Source organism: Lampetra fluviatilis, chromosome 55 (assembly GCF_964198595.1).
Source record: "Lampetra fluviatilis chromosome 55, kcLamFluv1.1, whole genome shotgun sequence".
Taxonomy (NCBI): domain Eukaryota; kingdom Metazoa; phylum Chordata; class Hyperoartia; order Petromyzontiformes; family Petromyzontidae; genus Lampetra; species Lampetra fluviatilis.
In genome coordinates, this window is record NC_136329.1 from 6848854 (window position 1) to 6867651 (window position 18798).

The following is an 18798-nucleotide window of genomic DNA, read 5'->3' on the forward strand; positions in this document are numbered from 1 at the left end:
AAAAACAGTTTATCGTAAAATACTTTATACTCATGCAGAACAATAACACTGGTCTTAAAAATAAATCTGCATCTATCTTCTATATCAATAAATAACTTAATCTGTATGTATTTCTCCAAATCTCTAGAGTACTTCCTGACAAGGGAGAAAGCTGAAATTTGGCACATAGATTGCTTTTAGGACACAAACAACAGAAACAAATTTGAAAATCCGAGATTTTTTATTTTAAGGCCCACAAAACTCGATTTTAAGTGCCCCATAAACATGTTTGTGCTTGTCATTCAGAAACCGTTTAAAATATAAGATTGCGGGGTTTTTCATTTGATGGAGCGTTTTACAGCAAATACATTTAAAGCGAGAATCATTGTTCTATCTTTTATTGTTTTTGAGATATTTCAGATTAAAGTGGTTTTGAACGAAATCGGAATAATTTGAAAATGCTAAAAGATAGGAGCTTCCCCTCATAGAGTATTTAGTTCATACATTTTTGTTCTTTCTCATAAAAAAAGAACGGATTCTTAAAATTGAGCGGTTTCTAATGGGTACGTCTTTAAATATAAAAAGTTGAATCAAGTCAACAATATTAGTTTTTTGTGTGGAAAAGTACAAATTTATGGAGTAGTTTGTGTCTAATCGTAGATAAAAATTGTAAAAACCCATGGGTTGATTCTTATATTTATTCAAACTTTTGCCTGGCAAAGACGGGCTTTATGAACTAGTATATATATCAATGGTGACATTTTAGGCAGCCAATGGCCCTTCTTCAAAGCACAGGTGAAAAGCTATGCTGCGTTTTCTTCATTCCAGCTGAACTTCTGAAGAATGTGAAGATTGAGGGAGCCAGTGAGAGGCCAGAGGAGGTGGAAGATTCCCATGGATTCCTGCCCACTGCAGGCCGGAACTTCATCAAGGTGGAATTGGACGAGGAGGACCTTGGGAAAGGTGAGTTCCATTTTGGCCACACCTTGTTGTGAAAGACCCAAGGCAGAAGATCCTTGGGTTTTGATCTTCCACGAAGCTCATAGCCCGCCCTAAAATGCATCTGCTGCACAAACCATGGCAGATGCGGTTACCTGATGCACCCCTTCTGCGGTTGTCAGGACTTGACCACCTGAATGTGACATTGTAGTTGTTGCTCTGCATCAGCCATACGAAAGAAGAAGACAGAAAATTATATGTTTAGTTTTTAACACTAATCATATCTCAGTCATGCTACAGTTCATCATCGATTACCCGGCGCGAGATTATCCAGCTTCCAACATCCGGCGGTCCCGGGCCGATCCGGCAAAACCGCTCCAAAGGCTGTAACCCAGTGTGGCGATCGTCAAACACATGGTTTTTGAAACAAGAGCCTAGTAGTAGTACGTACATCACCCCATGCAGGAGTCTTTGAGATTAGAGTGGTAAGTACCGTACAGTAAATACGGTAACTTTTTTACAGTAGGTAATATTTGCATGCTTATTTATGCCAATTTCACATAGTAAACATTTAAAACACAAAATAATATCAACTTATAACGCGCACGGTATTCGCTCACTCTTGAGAGCGGATGACTCGGAGGCGCGAGGAACCACAGATAAGCGGAAACGCGTCCACGCGCTGAGCCGGTGCCAACAATTTCCCAAGTTCTGTAGTCCCCCCGCTCCAAAGGCTGTAACCCAGTGTGGCGATCGTCAAACACATGGTTGTTGAAACAAGAGCCTAGTAGTACTACATACATCACCCCATGCAGAGTCTTTGAGATTAGAGTGGTAAGTACCGTACAGTAAATACGGTAACTTTTTACAGTAGGTAATATTTGTATGCTTATTTATGCCAATTTCACATAGTAAACATTTAAAACACAAAATAATTATATCAACTTATAACGCGCACGGTATTTGCTCACTTTTGAGGAGAACGGATGACTCGGAGGCGCGAGGAACCCTAGACAAGCGGAAACTTGTCCTCGCGCTGAGCCGGTGCCAACAATTTCCCAAGTTCTGAAGTCCCCTATGTAATTAAGGTGTGGTTGGGCAATTAACCCTTTCCCGTTCCGATGACGTACGTGTAAGTGAACGTAATCGGAATGGATTCGGCAGAGAAACGAAATAAATTAACTTTTTTGGTCGAGAGGCTCCCCACAAGGCCAATGCGGGGAGGGGCGTGTGGCACAGTTTTGGTGCCCAGCTATCATAGAATGGCGGTGGTCGTGTCGCTACGGTTATCTGCTTTGACCAACGACATGCTTTATAAAAACAACAGCACAACTACGACTATGCCTCTCAGATGTCAGTAGACGCTGTATGGATTGCAGCGACACACTGCCAGGATGTTCATGGAATGGTAAAATCGTCGATGACACGTTTGACGGCTTGAACTTTACCACAGTTGCAGTTGGGTGATTGTTTGATCTACCATTTATGGAGGATTGTCGTGAGCGAGAGAAGCCCGATACTGCCACACTCCTGGTTCCTCAATTATGTTTTTGTTTGCCATGTCCATAGCCGTCCACGATTCAGACGAGTGAGTGCTAGTGTCTAGATTTTTGGCTGCTAGAGTTTATATGTAAGGAACATTACTTGCCAAAAACAGAACTGGTAATCTTTTGTGTCATCATCAAACGAACAATGCCCACATCCTTTGTACATGCACATTCATCCATCGGTCCTTCCAGCCAGAAAGCAATATTTTCAAAAATATGTACATGGTATTATATTTTTTGAAACACAAATTAAGCACGGGCACGTAAGTTACAAATATTTTGTTTCATCAAACCCTATGTGTTTATGAACATTATACATTTTTTTTATGATTGAGAACCAAAGGCTGCACTAAAGGTTAAGGACCACTGTATTATTAGACCTTCCATCTGTCATGAATGAAAGTGCTTATTATTATTATTACAGGCCTGGATTTGAATCACTTCAAATTTGAGGGAGGAGCCAATGAGAGACCGGCGGTGACGGGGAGTTCCCGTGGGTGCCCGGCCACTGCAGACCAGAACTTTGTCGAGGTGGAGTTGGATGAAGAGGACGTTGGCGAAGGTGAGGTCGCGGAGAGAGAGAGGAAAGAAAAAAAATGCTTTCTCGTTTGGTTTAACGCGTTAAGTAGGCTTTCGCCACAAACAGGAGGAGGATTTCTCCACAGTTCTGGCGAATCGCCTGACGAGGCTGGTTGTTGTCGTAATTACCGGCGAAAACGTCGCGGTACTCAAATGTGTAAATGTTGCTGTGTGTTTTGTTCACCAACACACAACCAGTTAGTGGTTAAGTAGTAACTAATTGGCACATTTTGTTTACGTGACAAACCTTATTAATTGGCTGTGTCGAGTGGTGGTGGGTTTAATGACACGTTTATATTTATACAATCTAACCCAAAAATACGATTATAGTTTTTTTGTTTCATGTAGATATGTATGTTGAACTTCTTTCACACCGTACATAGCCAACCGTGCTAATCGGAGGTGCGGGGGGGGGGAAGGACAACATACTAAGCACAAAAATGTTTTTAAAAAATGAGTTTGCCAATCTAGATGATTTAAAAGTACATAGCTTCTAATGGCCTACTAATATCGGAATGAAGAGCTGTTCCAGACGGCTGCAGAAGCGCATCTGAAAGCGCGCGATGCGGTGACCATCTTTGTTCGATGGTCAGCCAAAAGCCGCTGCGAGGATGATAGGAGTTCGCATGATGACCCTGATGCCTGTTGTATACTTGGAGTTTCTGCGTCTCTTTCATCGTGGTTACGTGGATTTTAGTCTGGGTCCTACGGTTTTCCCCTTCACATTTTGCAGCATGCGTTTAAAGTATTTGGGTTCCTATAAATGTCCATGTGATAAGCCACTTCTACTATCCTAATCTGTTGTCATATTCCTTTCCTAAAGTAATATTATCGTGTACTGATCAATGTTAAGTCCAGTTTGACCTTTTCTGGGCTCGTAAAAAATTTTCCGTGTTAATTAATTGTTAATTGGAGGATATATTTGTAAAAAAATATATAGTTTACATTTTTTTTGTTTGCGCTGCACAAGCTCACCTCCACCCAACTTCCCCTTTATTTTGCTCCTGCATTATCGTGCCACTTGCGCAGCTCTTTCCCCCGCCCACTCACTTTGAAACCCTTATAAGCAGCTACATTTGGAGGCTTACCCCCTCTTTTCTCTCCACCTGATGAAGACCGCTTGTGTTTCGATCGAAACGTCGTGGGTTTTTTTCTTTAATTATTTTCTATTTATTTTCAATTTTTTCTATTTACGTGACTTTACCGAAAGAACCAATATATAGTTTAAATATCGTGTTCTTAATTTGTTGTCGACGTAACCCAGGGTCACCTTTGCAAAAAGAGGCTATGATATTTCGTGACACGTACCAACGGGTCTACTTCATCTCTCATCACTAATATAACTCGCTTGTTAGCCCGTCCTAGGACAGAAGCTGTAATATTAAAGATGTAAATGAACATTTTATTGTGTGATTGTACATTTTATTAGGAAATGTAGGACGTAAAGAATTTTTCTATAACTTATTAAATGAAATTATGTACTTTAGAAGATTTCTCAGTATACAATATTTAGCCGCTCAACCTTCTGTGTGAGTCTAAAAATCCAGGCACACGTGAAAATAATGAGGGGGCTGCATGTGGAGTGACATCACGCGCGGGACACACAAACACAGCCTTTTTTGACTCATATTGGTTGCTGCTTTGATTTCTTTATTAGCTTTACTTTCCATAAAGAAAGGTCAAAATTAAAGCTAATTTGCGTAAACAAATTATCGTTTCCGTTCCACCTTCACGCAGAGTGACGTCACCCGTTCATGATTACACTGGTCAACAAAAATAATAATTTCTGGCCTGGACTTTTGCAGTGGTTTTAGACTAATTTCAGGGTGCTGATTCCAAATCTGATCTCAGATTTGCTCTATCCCATCTCATTTTTATGCTATAGGCATACCCCATTTTCATTGATTTTACCCGAAATTAACTCTGTCACTTATGATTGCAAGTTGTTGCGAGTCAGTGACTGCTTTAGTGTTAAAATATGGTGCTGTATTTTTAGGATAGTGTGTTTATAAAATAACTTTATGTAGATATCCACATTTATTTAATATTTTTCTTCTGCAGGGCGTGATCTAACAATGGCTACAACATCCGAAAGAAGGAAATGCAGTAATGACCCAGATATCTTCTGCTACATCTGTGGCAGCTTCACTTTGCAGGATCAAAGGCGCAACATCAATACCTTTGTCAAGAAGGTTTATCTTGCCTACTTTAAAGTACGACTTGGAGACCAAGACAAAAATTGGGCTCCTCACAAAGTGTGTAAAACCTGTGTTGAAACTTTGCGATCATGGTCTAAAGGAAAGAATGCTAAGCTGGAGTTTGGTGTGCCAATGGTTTGGAGAGAACCTACAAACCATTTGGATAACTGCTACTTCTGCCTTGTCAATGTAAAAGGTTTCAATAAGAAAAACAAACAACACTTACAATACCCAGATATCCCATCTGCCAGAAGACCAGTTGAGCACTGTGAGGAAATACCTGTGCCTGTATTTACTGAGCTACCAGAGATTGATGTTGAATCCCTCAGTTTACCTGCTTCTACAGATGATGATGATGATGCTCAGATCGAATATATGCCATCTGATGCAGATTGTGATAAAATGTCTCTGTTTAGTCAGCCTGAATTGAATGATCTTGTAAGAGATTTGCATTTGCCAAAGCAGTCTGCTGAATTGTTGGCTTCCAGGCTGCAAGAGAAAGGACTACTCAGACCTGGCACTAGTGTCTCCTTTTAGCGTAACAGAGAAGCAGTACTGCGAAAGTACTTCCATTCAGATGGTCAACTTGTTTATTGTAATGATGTTGACGGGCTTCTTCTCAATATGGGACTACCCGCATATGATTAAAGTGAATGGAGACTTTTTATTGACAGTAGTAAAAGGAGTTTGAAATGTGTGTTACTTCACAACAGAAATATATATGGTTCAATCCCAATAGGACACTCTGTAAAAATGAATGAAGAGTATGCCAACATCAAGATTGTTCTGGATAGATTGGAATACCATGTTCATGGATGGCTAATTTGTGTTGACTTGAAAATGGTTAATTTTCTGCTGGGTCAGCAAGGAGGTCACACCAAATACCCTTGTTTCCTGTGCTACTGGGACAGTAGGGCTACATTAGAACACTGGGTTAAAAAGAACTGGCCACCAAGATTCAGTTTGACACCTGGTGACAAGAACATCAAGAATGAGCCTCTGGTTGATATTAATACAATTTTACTTCCCCCACTGCACATAAAACTTGGGTTAATGAAGAAATTCGTCAAAACACTTGATTACACTGGAAACTGCTTCAGCTATATATGTTCAACCTTTTCAAGTCTCCGTGCCGAAATGAAAAAGGCAGGAATATTTGATGGCCCTCAAATAAGAACACTCATCAGGGATCCACACTTTGTTACAACAATGACTGCGGCAGAGGCTAGAGCTTGGAATGCATTCTCTGATGTGGTGCGGAATTTCCTTGGGAACAGGAAAGCGGACAACTATCAAGATTGTGGAGGAGCTGCTCTTGAGTTTCCAAGCACTTGGATGTAGAATGAGCATCAAGGTTCACTACTTATATAGTCACTTGGCCCAGTTTCCAGAGAACATGGGTCACGTGAGCGAAGAGCAAGGTGAACGCTTTCATCAAGACATTAAAGTTATGGAAGAACGTTACCAAGGCCGATGGGACTCAAACATGATGGCAGATTACTGCTGGTCCTTGATGAGAGACATTCCACAAGCTGTACATCGGAGATCGTCAAAGAAGAGGTCGTTTATGCAGATGTAACATCACTATTGTGAATGACCTTTTTGTACATATTTTTCTTATCTTCACAATTCAATTCTTACATGGTAATATGCATTCACTCACATTGATATGCAGTCACTCTCACAACTTTGTGCTACGGCTCATTAAATGTTCGTTTCATTATTATTGTATATTGTATCTTATCTTATTCTTGTATGGATGTCTGTTTAGCTATTCGTATATGAGCATAAATTTGCTGTTTTTATTGAAAATGCAATATTTGATATCTCAAAAACCTGATGTGATAGACAAAAACTGATTTGGAATCAGCACCCCAAAATTACCTTAAAACCGTTGGAATACCTTATGCCAGAAAAAGTGTGTTGACCAGTGTTATTATTGACGGGGCGGGGTGGTCCATGTGGAGAACCCCACCTGTTCATGATTATTGAGGGGGGGGGCTGGTCGACGTGGAGTGACGTCACGCACGTTACAGACAGACAATCTTGGCTCATTATATTAGTGATGGGCCAAGAATGTCTGTGCGGTGCGACTGTGGTCACTTGGATACAGACCGTACACAACGTATAATGACACAATGCCCCCAATCCACAAATACGAAGGAGACATCATCACAGCGATGATGATTCGCTACTCCGCTTCTGCGGTTGTCTGGGCTTGACCACCTGAATGTGATATTGTAGTTGCTCTGCATAAGCATCAGCCATACGAAAGAAGAAGACGACAGAAAATTATCTGTTTAGTTTTTAACGCTAATCATATCTCAGTCATGCTACAGTTCATCATCGATTACCCGGCGCGAGATTATCCAGCTTCCAACATTATCCGGCGGTCCCGGGCCGATCCGGCAAAACCGCTCCAAAGGCTGTAACCCAGTCTGGCGATCGTCAAACACATGGTTTTTGAAACAAGAGCCTAGTAGTAGTACGTACATCACCCCATGCAGAGTCTTAGAGATTAGAGTGGTAAGTACAGTACAGTAAATACTGTAACTTTTTACAGTAGGATATTTGTATAATTATTTATGCCAATTTCACAAAGTAAACATTCAAACACAATAATATAAAACTTATAACGCGCACGAAGGCTCGAGGAACCACAGACAAGCGGAAACGCGTCCTCACGCAGAGCCGGTGCCAACAATTTCCCAAGCTCTGTAGTCCCCTGCGTAATTAAGGTGTGGTTGGGCAATTAACCCTTTCCCGTTCCGATGACGTACGTGTAAGTGTACGTAATCGGAATGGATTCGGCTTAAAAGCTAAATTAAATTAACATTTTAGGTCCGGAGGCTCCCCACAAGGCCAATGCGGGGATGGGCGTGTGGCACAGTTTTGGTGCCCAGCTATCATAGAATGGCAGCGATCGTGTCGCTACGGTTCTCTGCGGTGAGCAATGACGTCCTTTAGAAAACCAACAGCACGACTACTACTACGTCTCTCAGATGTCAGTAAGACGCTGTATAGATTGCAGTGACACACTGCCGAGATGTTCATGGAATGGTGAAATCGTCGATGACACGTTTGACGGCTTGAACTTTACCACAGTGATTATTTGATCTACCATTTATGGAGGATTGTCGTGAGCAAGAGAAGTCCGATACTTCCACACTCCTGGTTCCTCAATTATGTTTTTGTTTGCCATGTCCGTTGTCGTCCACGATTCGGACGAGTGAGTGCTAGTGTCTTGATTTTTGGCTGCTGGAGCTTATATGTAAGGAACGTAACTCGCCAAAAACGGAACTGGTAATCTTTTGTGTCATCAAACGAACAATGCCCACATCCTTTGGACATGCACATCCATCCATCTGTCCCTCTAGCCAGCCAGACAGCAATATTAAAAAAAAAATATGCACATGGTATTATATGTATCAATGTTAATGTGGCAGTTTAGATTTAATGACTTAAAATAATAACTTTTAGTTAAGTGGAATTGAAAGCTGAAGATGCATAGAGCTAAATTTAAGTAAACGTCACTAATTCCAAAGTGTATTTTATATATCCATAACCTGCCTATGCAACACTTGTTTTTTACATCTGTAGTGAACGACTTCCGACACACGTCTAGTAGAAGGCTTATTTATTAAGAGCACACAGGGCGATACACTTCACAACGTGGCTACACCTAGGCTGTCCAAACATGCAGCCCATCTCCGTCCTGCATTACGCTGGTGGGTTGGCAAGCGTAGCGGTGGCGACGGAGCTGGTCTTGCAGAAGGACAGCCACGTGGTCGAAGACGAACAGATGACGACGGCAGTAACGCAACCAGGACACAGACCCCACACTAACAGCTCCTTATATCTGCCTGGGTGGCCAAGCTCTACTTCTGGCCATGCCCCCTTTCTAGAACCTTCTAGACCCTTCGGGATGGTTGCCGGAGCTTCTCGACTGACTCTGCCCTTGACCTTTACCCCAGATACGTCCCTTAATAATAAGGCATTATGTAATGCAGCTTTAACCGTAATTACCCTTACAGGCCGGCAGGGGTCACCGTGTCATTACACATCTAATAGACCAATGGTTGTTTTTTTTTTTTACATCTAATAGACCAGTGGTTACTAACCTGAGGCGCAAGCACCCTCTGGGGGTGCAAGATGCCCTTTCTGAGGGCTGTGAGACATGGCCATATTTTTTTATAAGGCAAATCGTCGAAACACAAATTAAGCACGGTCACTTAAGTAACATCAAACCCTTGGTGTTTTTTCACATTACACATTTTTTTAACGATTGAGAACCAAAAGGGTGCAAGGCTGCAGTAAAGGTTAAGAACCACTATTATTAGACCTTCCATCTGTCATGAATGATGGTGCTTATTATTATTATCATTACAGGCCTGGATTTTGATCACTTCAAATTTGAGGGAGGAGCCAATGAGAGACCCGCGTTGACGGGGAGTTCCCGTGGGTGCCCGGCCACTGCAGACCAGAACTTTGTCGAGGTGGAGTTGGATGAGGAGGATGTTGGTGAAGGTGAGGTCGCGGAGAGAGAGAGGAAAGAAAAAAAAACGCTTTCACGTTTTGTTTAATGCATTAAGTAGGCTTTCGCCACAAACAGGAGGAGGATTTCTCCACAGTTCTGGTGAATCACCTGACGAGGCTGGTTCTTGTTGTCGTAATTACCGGCGAAAACGTCGCGATACTCAAATGTGTAAATGTTGCTGTGGGTTTTGTTCGCCAACACAACCAGTTAGTGGTTAAGTAGTAACTAATTGGCACATCTTATTAATTGGCTGTGTCGAGTGGTGGTGGGTTTAACAACACGTTTATATTTATACAATCTAACCCAAAAATACGATTATAGTTTTTTTGTTTCATGTACGTATGTATGTTGAACTTCTTTCACACCGTACATAGCCAACCGTGCTAATCGGAGGTGCGGGGGGGGGGAAGGACAACATACTAAGCACAAAAAGCATTTAAAAAAAATTTGTTTGCCAATCTAGATGATGATTTAAAAGTACATAGCTTGTAATGGCTTACTAATATCGGAAGAGCTGTTCCAGACGGCCGCAGAATCACACCTGAAAGCGCGCGATGCGGTGACCACGTGATGATTAAAATGGGCGTAGCCCAAGTGTTAGCAGCATGGGCGGGGCAGCTAATGTTAATGAGATGGGCAGCGACGGCGCTGATGGTGGGTTTCCACCAATTAAAAGGCTGCCAGGTAAAAATTTGCATGTAAATGTAAGATTGGGGAGCGCACCGAGGTGGCTATGTAAATGTGAGAGAAGAGCATGTTAATGTAAGATCGCAGAGCCGCCGCCACGTCAAGGTCAGCGCGCAGAGGCTGTGTTGGTGTGAGAAATTTAACCTGTTAATGCTAAATCAGAGAGTCGAAAATAACAACTAACATCGGAAGGTGGCAGGATGGGAACATCACAGCCAGTTATGACTAAAGGTGGTTGATAACGTCCTTCCAATGATTGCTAGGTTGAAATTGTGTCTGTATATATGGATGGCTTCATGAACAAATCTTTGTTGATAGTCAGTGGGTTTGCAAAGTACCTTCGTCTTCGAGAAATCTATTTCGTGTGAGCCCCCACCGCATTAACACAATGATCATCCACAGCCAAGGTATTGGTCCAACCGTGTTTTAGATCTGCCTTACATTCACGAACACGTCACGTCTGCTAATGCTAACGGATCTTGTTCAGAGCAGGCTTAGCCCTGATCTCAGAGAGAATAACATTCCTTATTCCCTGATCTCAGAGAGAATAAGATTCCTTATTCTTTCTGTATTGCGATCGAAACATCGTAGTTTTTGTTATTTTCTTTGAACCTCTACGTGACTTTACCGTAAGACCCAAGGAATAGTTTAAATATTGTGCTCTAAATTTTTTCTCTATGTAACCCAGGGTTACCCTTGCAAAAAGAGGCGATGATATTTCGTGACGTGTCCAAACAGGTCTACTTCATCGTCTCATTAATGAAATAAGATGCGAGGTAAAGATGAGCTATCGATAAGAGAGCTTCTACACACCACTTGACTGTTTCTCTCTCTCTCTCACCGGCCACCTTTTCGCGTTCCGTTTTTGTTTACGTGCGCGACAGGCGAAGCAACCCCGGCGGACCTGCTGTGCACCGAGTGCGGGGACGACGACGGCGTCGGCAGACCGATCCGAACGAAGGTGAATGAAGCGAAGGGCGTCGTCGGCCAGACCCCGCGAGGCTGTGCGCAGTGCGGCAAGATTCTTGGGGGCCCAGAGTCTCACGCGAAGCCGCATGTGTGCGTCGAGTGCGGGAAGAGGTTCTCAAAGCGGTCGAATTTAGAGATACACTCGAGAAGACACACCGGCGAGAAACTGCACGTGTGCCCCGAGTGCGGCAAGAGCTTCACGCAGCATTCCCACCTGGTGATGCATTCGCGAACGCACACCGGCGAAAAGCCGCACGTGTGCAACGAGTGCGGGAAGGGCTTTTCGCAGCGCTCCACCTTGAACATGCATTGTAGAACTCACACTGGCGAGAAGCCGCACATTTGCGTAGAGTGTGGGAAGGGGTTCACGACTCGTACCGATTTGAAAAAGCATTCTAGGACGCACACCGGCGAGAAGCCAAACGTCTGCAAGGAGTGCGGTAAGTGCTTTGCGCAGCTCTCCATTTTAAAGACCCATTATAGAATACACACGGGCGAGAAGCCGTACGTGTGCAAGGAGTGCGGTAAGGGCTTCGCACAGCTCTTCAATTTGAAGATGCATTCCAGGACGCACACCGGCGAGAAGCCCTACATGTGCAAGGAGTGCGGGAACACTTTTTCGAAGCGTTCCCATATGGAGACGCACTCCAGAACTCACACTGGCGAGAAGCCGTACGTGTGCGTGGAGTGCGGGAAGAGGTTTACGCAGCGCTACAATTTGGAGATGCACTCCAGAACGCACACGGGCGAAAAGCCGCACGTGTGCAAGGAGTGCGGTAAGGGTTTCGCCACGCATACCGATTTGAATAAGCACTGTAGAATACACACTGGCGAGAAGCCTCACGTGTGCGGGGAGTGCGGTAAGGGATTCACAAGGCACACCGATTTAAATAAGCATCGTAGAATACACACGGGCGAGAAGCCGCACGTGTGCATGGAGTGTGGGATGGGATTTTCACGGCGTTTCCATTTGGAGAGACACTCACGGACGCACACGGGCGAGAAGCCGTACGTTTGCAAGGAGTGCGGGAAGAGTTTCACGCAGCGCTACAATTTGGAGATGCACTCCAGAACGCACACTGGCGAGAAGCCGCATGTGTGCAAGGAGTGCGGCAAGGAGTTTTCAACGCACACCGATTTAAATAAGCATTCTAGAACCCACACTGGCATAAAGCCACACGTGTGCATCGAGTGTGGCAAGGGATTTACAACACTTACTTATTTAAACAAGCATGCTAGGACACACTGGTGATGAGTCGCTCATAATAGAGTTGTTTTTTTTGGTAGATCGCTTAAATATAAATGTGTCGTTAAACCCGCCACCAGCCGACAGTCAATTAGTATGGTTTGTCACGTAAACAAAACGTGGCCAATTCGTTTCTAGTTCAGCACACTGGTGTGTTGCAAAGTAAACCCACATAACATTTATAATTCGAGTACCGTGATGTTTCGCCAGTAATTACAACCAGCATCATCAGGGAAAGACATTTAACATTTCCCTTACACGATGGATAAAAGCACATTTTCAGTTTGGGTCTTTTGAGTGCTTAGAATAAAAATGAAGAAAGGAGCCCTTCCGAATGTGTCTTAGTATCCAAATTGTGGCCAACAATCATTGTGGAAAGAAAGCCCATGCTATGTTTGAAGTTAGTCAGTATGCCCCACGGACTCTTTAAGTTTGCAAAGTGGCAAGCAATCCAGGGTTGGCTTTCCCACATGGTTGAAAACAGTTTCCTTTTCAGGAACACTTACTCAGAGCTCTCCTCCACATGCCTTAAACAACCTCTGGAAAATTAGAAAATCCAAATTGGCACCCAACGATTTATCCGTGAATCAAACCAAAACGAAGCCTTTCTGAAGAAGGAGACAGCTGCTCCCGATGTGGTGCTCGTGACAAAAATTCCAGCCTGGTAGGTGGCGGGGCCCGTTGAGCGTTTTAAAGTAGGATCCCGAGTGGGTGGGAATGTGTCCATGGCTCGATCCTTCCGACGGAAGAGATCCACTGCGGCCTCTCACATATCAGATTTGAGAGGGCTTGTGTTGTCGTACGTGATGGCAAGACAATCTTTGGAGCTTTTTGGAAGCGACGAGAGAGTGTAAAGTGTTTGCTGTTCAAAGGCGGTGACGGCTCCATGTCCACAAATGTTTCTGGAACCTGTCTAACACGTAGTAGTCTTTCGCAACCAATATTATCCATAAGAGTGTTTTTTTGGGTCAGATTGCGTAAATATAAATGTGTCGTTAAATCCGCCAACACCACCCGACAACCAATTAGGAAGGTTTGTCACGTTAACAAGTTCAGCACTAACTGGTTGTGGGTTGCAGAGTAAACGCACAACATTTACAATTTGAGTACCTTGATGTTACAACCAGCCTCATCAGGCAACAGCCAGAGTTGTGGAGAAATCCTTCTGGTACGGTCTTAAATAGATGGAGGGATAAATGTGATGTCATCACTTGTGAGCCAATCAGGGCAGGTTAATGTATCAGATACATTGTGATGGATATATATTATTGGTTTGCTTATTCACAATTTATCAACATACATAATGTATGTACATAATGCATCTTCTTGGTTCTTTCGGTAAAGTCACGTAGAATGGAAATAATAAAATAATAAAAAATAAAATATAATAAAATAATTCTCATGACGTTTCGGCCACAACGCAAGTGAAGGCGGCCAGGTCTGTCGGGGAGACGCTGTCTCCCCGACAGACCTGGTCTTCACCTGAGGACGGCTCCCCGACAGACCTGGTCTCCCCGACAGACCTGATCTTCACCTGAGCACGGCTGCTTGCGTTGTGGCCGAAACGTCGTGAGAATTATTTTATTATGTTTTATTTTTATTATTTTATTATTTCCCTTCTACGTGACTTTACCGAAAGAACCAAGAAGATGAATCCCTGCAGTCACGAAAGCTTTAAATCGATACATAATGCATGTTTTTCGCATGCCTGCCAGGCTGACCTTTTGCCCTTGAAGGGGGAAGCACTTTGAGCCTCTGACCTTGTTTTGACCTTTCCTGTAGTTGTCTTCCTAAAACCACCAAGTTGAGTTCATCTGGATAGTATCGTGGATAATGGTTTTGGGTGCAATTTTCATTGGCATTCGGGAAATCCTGGTACAGATTTTTTTACCGAGACCTTCCAGTTTGTGAAGTGACTTATCCTTACTATCCTGACTTAAGTCTGGGAAATTTTCCAAGAAATCAATTTTCCTAATCTTTTATTGGTCTGAGATAGGTTTTTGACTTGGCTTGTAAAGTTTTTTTTTTTAGCTGCGTTGAGTTTCCCTTTGTGATTTGTGAAGTTTATGGTGATGTTTATGTGCACCATCCTCTTAGCAATTCTCGTGGGAAGTCACTAGAGACTATTGAAGGATTCATGCTAAAATGTATTTTTCTTATGATTAATGCAGCTTTAGCACGAATAAGAGCATCTTCGGTAAAGTCTAGTATATTCAGGGATTCTTTCTTGTCGTGCTTTTTCATTCCCTTGAAAATGAGGATTTTCACTGCCATAATTTCTTTCCTGAACCTCTTGGAGAGCATTCCAGCAGTCTGATCTTGTTTATGAGTTTCGTGAAGCACAAGTCTCGGAGGCGAGCCACGTACAGATAGCTTGAAGAGGAGAATTCCAGATTTCACACATTTTATCAATGTAGCTGGTGAGCTGTCATCAAATTTTCATCGATTCTTGACGGGCCTTTTGTTTAACTTTCTATTGAGCCTTCGATTCCAGTTTCTCAATTTTAACAGGCATTTCAAAAACATAATTTGATCTCTTCCGGCATTCGAGGTTGAAACTGAGGGTGTTGTAGTTCTGTGACCGTGCCTCTCTCATTTTTTTGGTTGGCATCCAATGCAGGTAAATCATTGGAGGTCGCCTTCACTTTTTCCTTGTTCACAGAAGATGCACTCTTTAATTATGAATACACCGATGCTTGCTGGCACCCTTCTCTCGCGAGGCTGATCTCTTACTTTGATTTCAGGAGTTTAGAGAATTATTGCATTCTTTTTTAACGCCACGATTTTGTGACAGGATGCACGATGAGTGGCATAATTGCCTGTGCTATCCCCCCACCCCCCCAAAAAAAAAGCTTAAATGGTTGGCCCAGAGGTGTGCTACGTTTGTCGTCTATTAAACTCGACAGTATTTATTAGTGTTACATGCAAATGGTACAATATTTCTTATTATTTATGAGTTTAACAATGCTTACATTTTTTGTTGCATTTTATAACACCGATCGTACGTGCATTTAAATGGAGTGTATTGTTGTGTTCCGGCTGAGGAACCCTTCGACTTACGGACTTGAGAACCATTCAGTTCTGAGGAAAGGAACCCTTTGGGAAGCCGACGACTTAAAGCAAACCGTTCCATCTGGTGAATTTGAGCTATTGCAGTTTTTGTGCCAAATTTATTTAGGGTACCGTTTACCGATCGCCCATCTCTATGGCTTGACCATTCACGGTCGACCGCGAAATTCTTCCAGTACAGCGTCGCAACCGCACTGCTCGCGGTGACGCTGCTGCTGCCACGGAAGAACAGATGCGGCGCCATCTTGCCTCCGTCTTGTCTCCCGTACGTCTCATTGCGGTTCCCAGGCCACGTGGAGTTGTTCCCAGCCTCTAGCGAGGATGAGGCAGCGAGGTTTAGCCTCACTATACGAAACATGTACGGTAAAACCCAGCTCAGAAAATTTTACGGGGTGGTGGTACATCAAAATCAGTTCTCGTGATGTTGAAGCAGTCAGAAAGACGAATGTTTATGAGCGACTTAACACGAAGCTTCACAGTCTGTTGCCGTATAGCAGCACCCAGCCTGATGACGATTGGCTACTTATTTTTACACGTGCCCTAGACAGATTAGACTCCTCATGCCCTAGACTTGGTCGGGACGGTTTCTCGATTCATTTCCAGAATCATTTCTTGGTGGATTGTGGCATCAAAAGATTGACTCTTGTTGTCACCACACATTCGAATGGGGAAGCAGCTGCTGAATCTCAGGTAAATCATGATGGAGAATCTGCAGCTCACTCAAGGGCAACAGCGACATTGTCCGTTTGGGCCTCATTGTTACCTCATGGGTCTACAGCAGCAGCTCAGTCAGCGGCAACAGTAACAGCGACGGCACAGCAATTTTAATCTGGTGGAGCGTCGGCGCTGGCTACAGCATCTGCACGTGCTTCATCGTCAGCTGGAGAGTCAGTGGTTCGATTGTCTGCAACGGCAACTGCGTCTACGTATCCTTCATCGTCAACTGGAGGCTCAGTGGCACTCCGTGCTCATCGCGTTTGTCAGCCGCGACTAACGAAAGCGGAGAGCAAGGCCAAGGCCTTTGGCAGGATCAGAGCGATACGGACTAGAAAAGGTCAAATACATCCGAGACAAATGGGTCAGTCAAGACAAATCGACACGAACCTGATTGGGAGAAGGGGAATGACATCATCCTCAACTTGTTATCGATGGGTCTAAGTGAGATTGAGATCATGTCTCTGTTCAAAGTTGGATCCAGCAGAGTTCAGTGGCTACGAACTTTTGATCCCGAGAAGAGTCGGGAGCAACAAAAGCCTTCTCATGCGTTCAACGAGGTCAGGGTTGAGTTTTTGAAGAAGCAGTGTGATCAGTGGAACCTGGAAGATGGATTTCCTTGTCCCCATAGGCGAGCCGGGTAGTACTTCACTGATGAAGGGTTGATATGGCTCAAGGTCTACAAAGACTGAGGCCGCATGGAAGGCATTGCCCCAAGATCAGAAGCAGTCCATTAGCAAAATGGCGTCTTGTACATTAATCCAGTACGTTAACTTCGAGTATCCCCGCCTGCGGTTGACCCGATGAATGCAGGATGTCTGTGATTTGTGCATACGATTAAAGTGGATTCTCAACGACCCATCCGCAAGTGAGGCTTCGAAGGGTGCAGTCCAGACCAGGCTCGACATGCATATTGGCGCTGCCAGACATCGTCAAGCAGTATCGGCATTCACAAAGGCCTATCTCGAAGGGTTTTTTGACAAGCACAGGGACGATCGACTCTACTGTCTGATTACATTAATGACGATGTTGACGAAGCCGATTGAGAACCATATGAATTATTGTCAGTTCTCCTTCTCGCCGAGGACTTGGGCCAAGCAATTGCCATCCCAAGTCTTGGCTATCGTCGTCCGGGGATGGACTGCTTAACTTCGAACCTCACGTTGCACCTGGACGTGATGGCGGATATCTCTCAGAAGGAGCACAATGTCTTCCTGTACAATGAGCGATGTCAGGGCCAGAACGTCGACGCGCTGTGCTCGCTGCGAATGGCTTTTCGCATTGAGCAGCGTAATCGTCACATTGAGGAAGGCAGGACTCCTCCCTGATACGTTCGTCGCCATTCAGGACAACGATGTCACACAGAACAAGAATAACGGCACGATCAAGTTGGACTGTTACCTCTCAATGGCATTCTACAAGCACGTCATGATTGTCTACATGATCCCGGGCCACAGCCACATGATTGTGGACCGTATTGTGTCCTGGGTCAAGCAAACGCTGATGGCCCAGAACTCGTACCATCCTGATAACATTCTCACGCATGAACATGGTCAGGGGCGTCAATTCCAAGTTCGTTGATCATCGCAGGCCTGTCTTCGCCATTTGGAAGTCTTTTCTCGACAAGTTAATCGACAATCTGCTGGCTGGTTTTACCGACAATTACGTGTTGAAGTTGTATGATGGCAAGGTCCAGATGCAGCACTTGATCTCTACGCATATCGAGGAAACTGTCGATCACTCTTGCCAGAATTCATCCAGATCTTTTGGGTAATGAATGTGGAGCTGTTTGGTAGTGACGTTGTACCTGTGGGTTTCAATCCAAGAGACATTCTCCTACCGCATGCGCCAGCGATCACAATGCTATTTAAAAGTTGAGAAGGGCTCTTGCAAGCAGCAATCCCGATGGCAGCCAGCCCGTTGTTGATTGTCCGCTTTCGGACGCTGGTCTTGTCACCGAGGTAGATGGAGAACCTGTGGTTGCTCGTTAAGGTCTTGCTCACTCTTGAGAGTCTTGTTTTTAATAGTTTCAGTAGCATGGATAGACTTCACACTCTGAGACGCACCAGGAGAGTCAAATAAAACTTTACTTCTTGAGCAAAATTTTTGCAAAGAATGCTATACAAAGTTCTTTACAGGACAAAATAAAAGCGAATGACACAATGTAAACAACAATAAGAATGATATAAAAAGTATGTAACAAAGTAAAAGTATCATAAGCATAATAAACACAATAAGAGCACCCTAAATCTTGACTTAAAGCTTTCGTGACTGCAGGAATTCATATTATTTCGGTCTTTCGGTAAAGCCACGTAGATAGAACAAATAATAATT

The 18798-nt window shown here is 43.7% G+C and overlaps 1 protein-coding gene across 4 annotated transcripts in view; it reads left to right on the forward strand.

The window, feature by feature from the left end:
• Positions 1 to 18798, forward strand: part of LOC144949834 (uncharacterized) — a 35527-nt gene that overhangs the window by 9307 nt on the left and 7422 nt on the right. For 2 of the 4 annotated variants that reach the window (XM_078879786.1, XM_078879785.1), the window contains 4 exons: positions 808 to 942; positions 2890 to 3027; positions 9632 to 9769; positions 11351 to 12887. In XM_078879786.1, coding sequence (XP_078735912.1) covers positions 808 to 942; positions 2890 to 3027; positions 9632 to 9769; positions 11351 to 12687 — 1748 coding nt within the window. In that variant the 3' untranslated portion in view covers positions 12688 to 12887. Of the gene's footprint in view, positions 1 to 807; positions 943 to 2889; positions 3028 to 9631; positions 9770 to 11350; positions 12889 to 18798 lie in introns of those variants that run through there. The other 2 variants (XM_078879789.1, XM_078879787.1) reach the window with 2 other exon arrangements.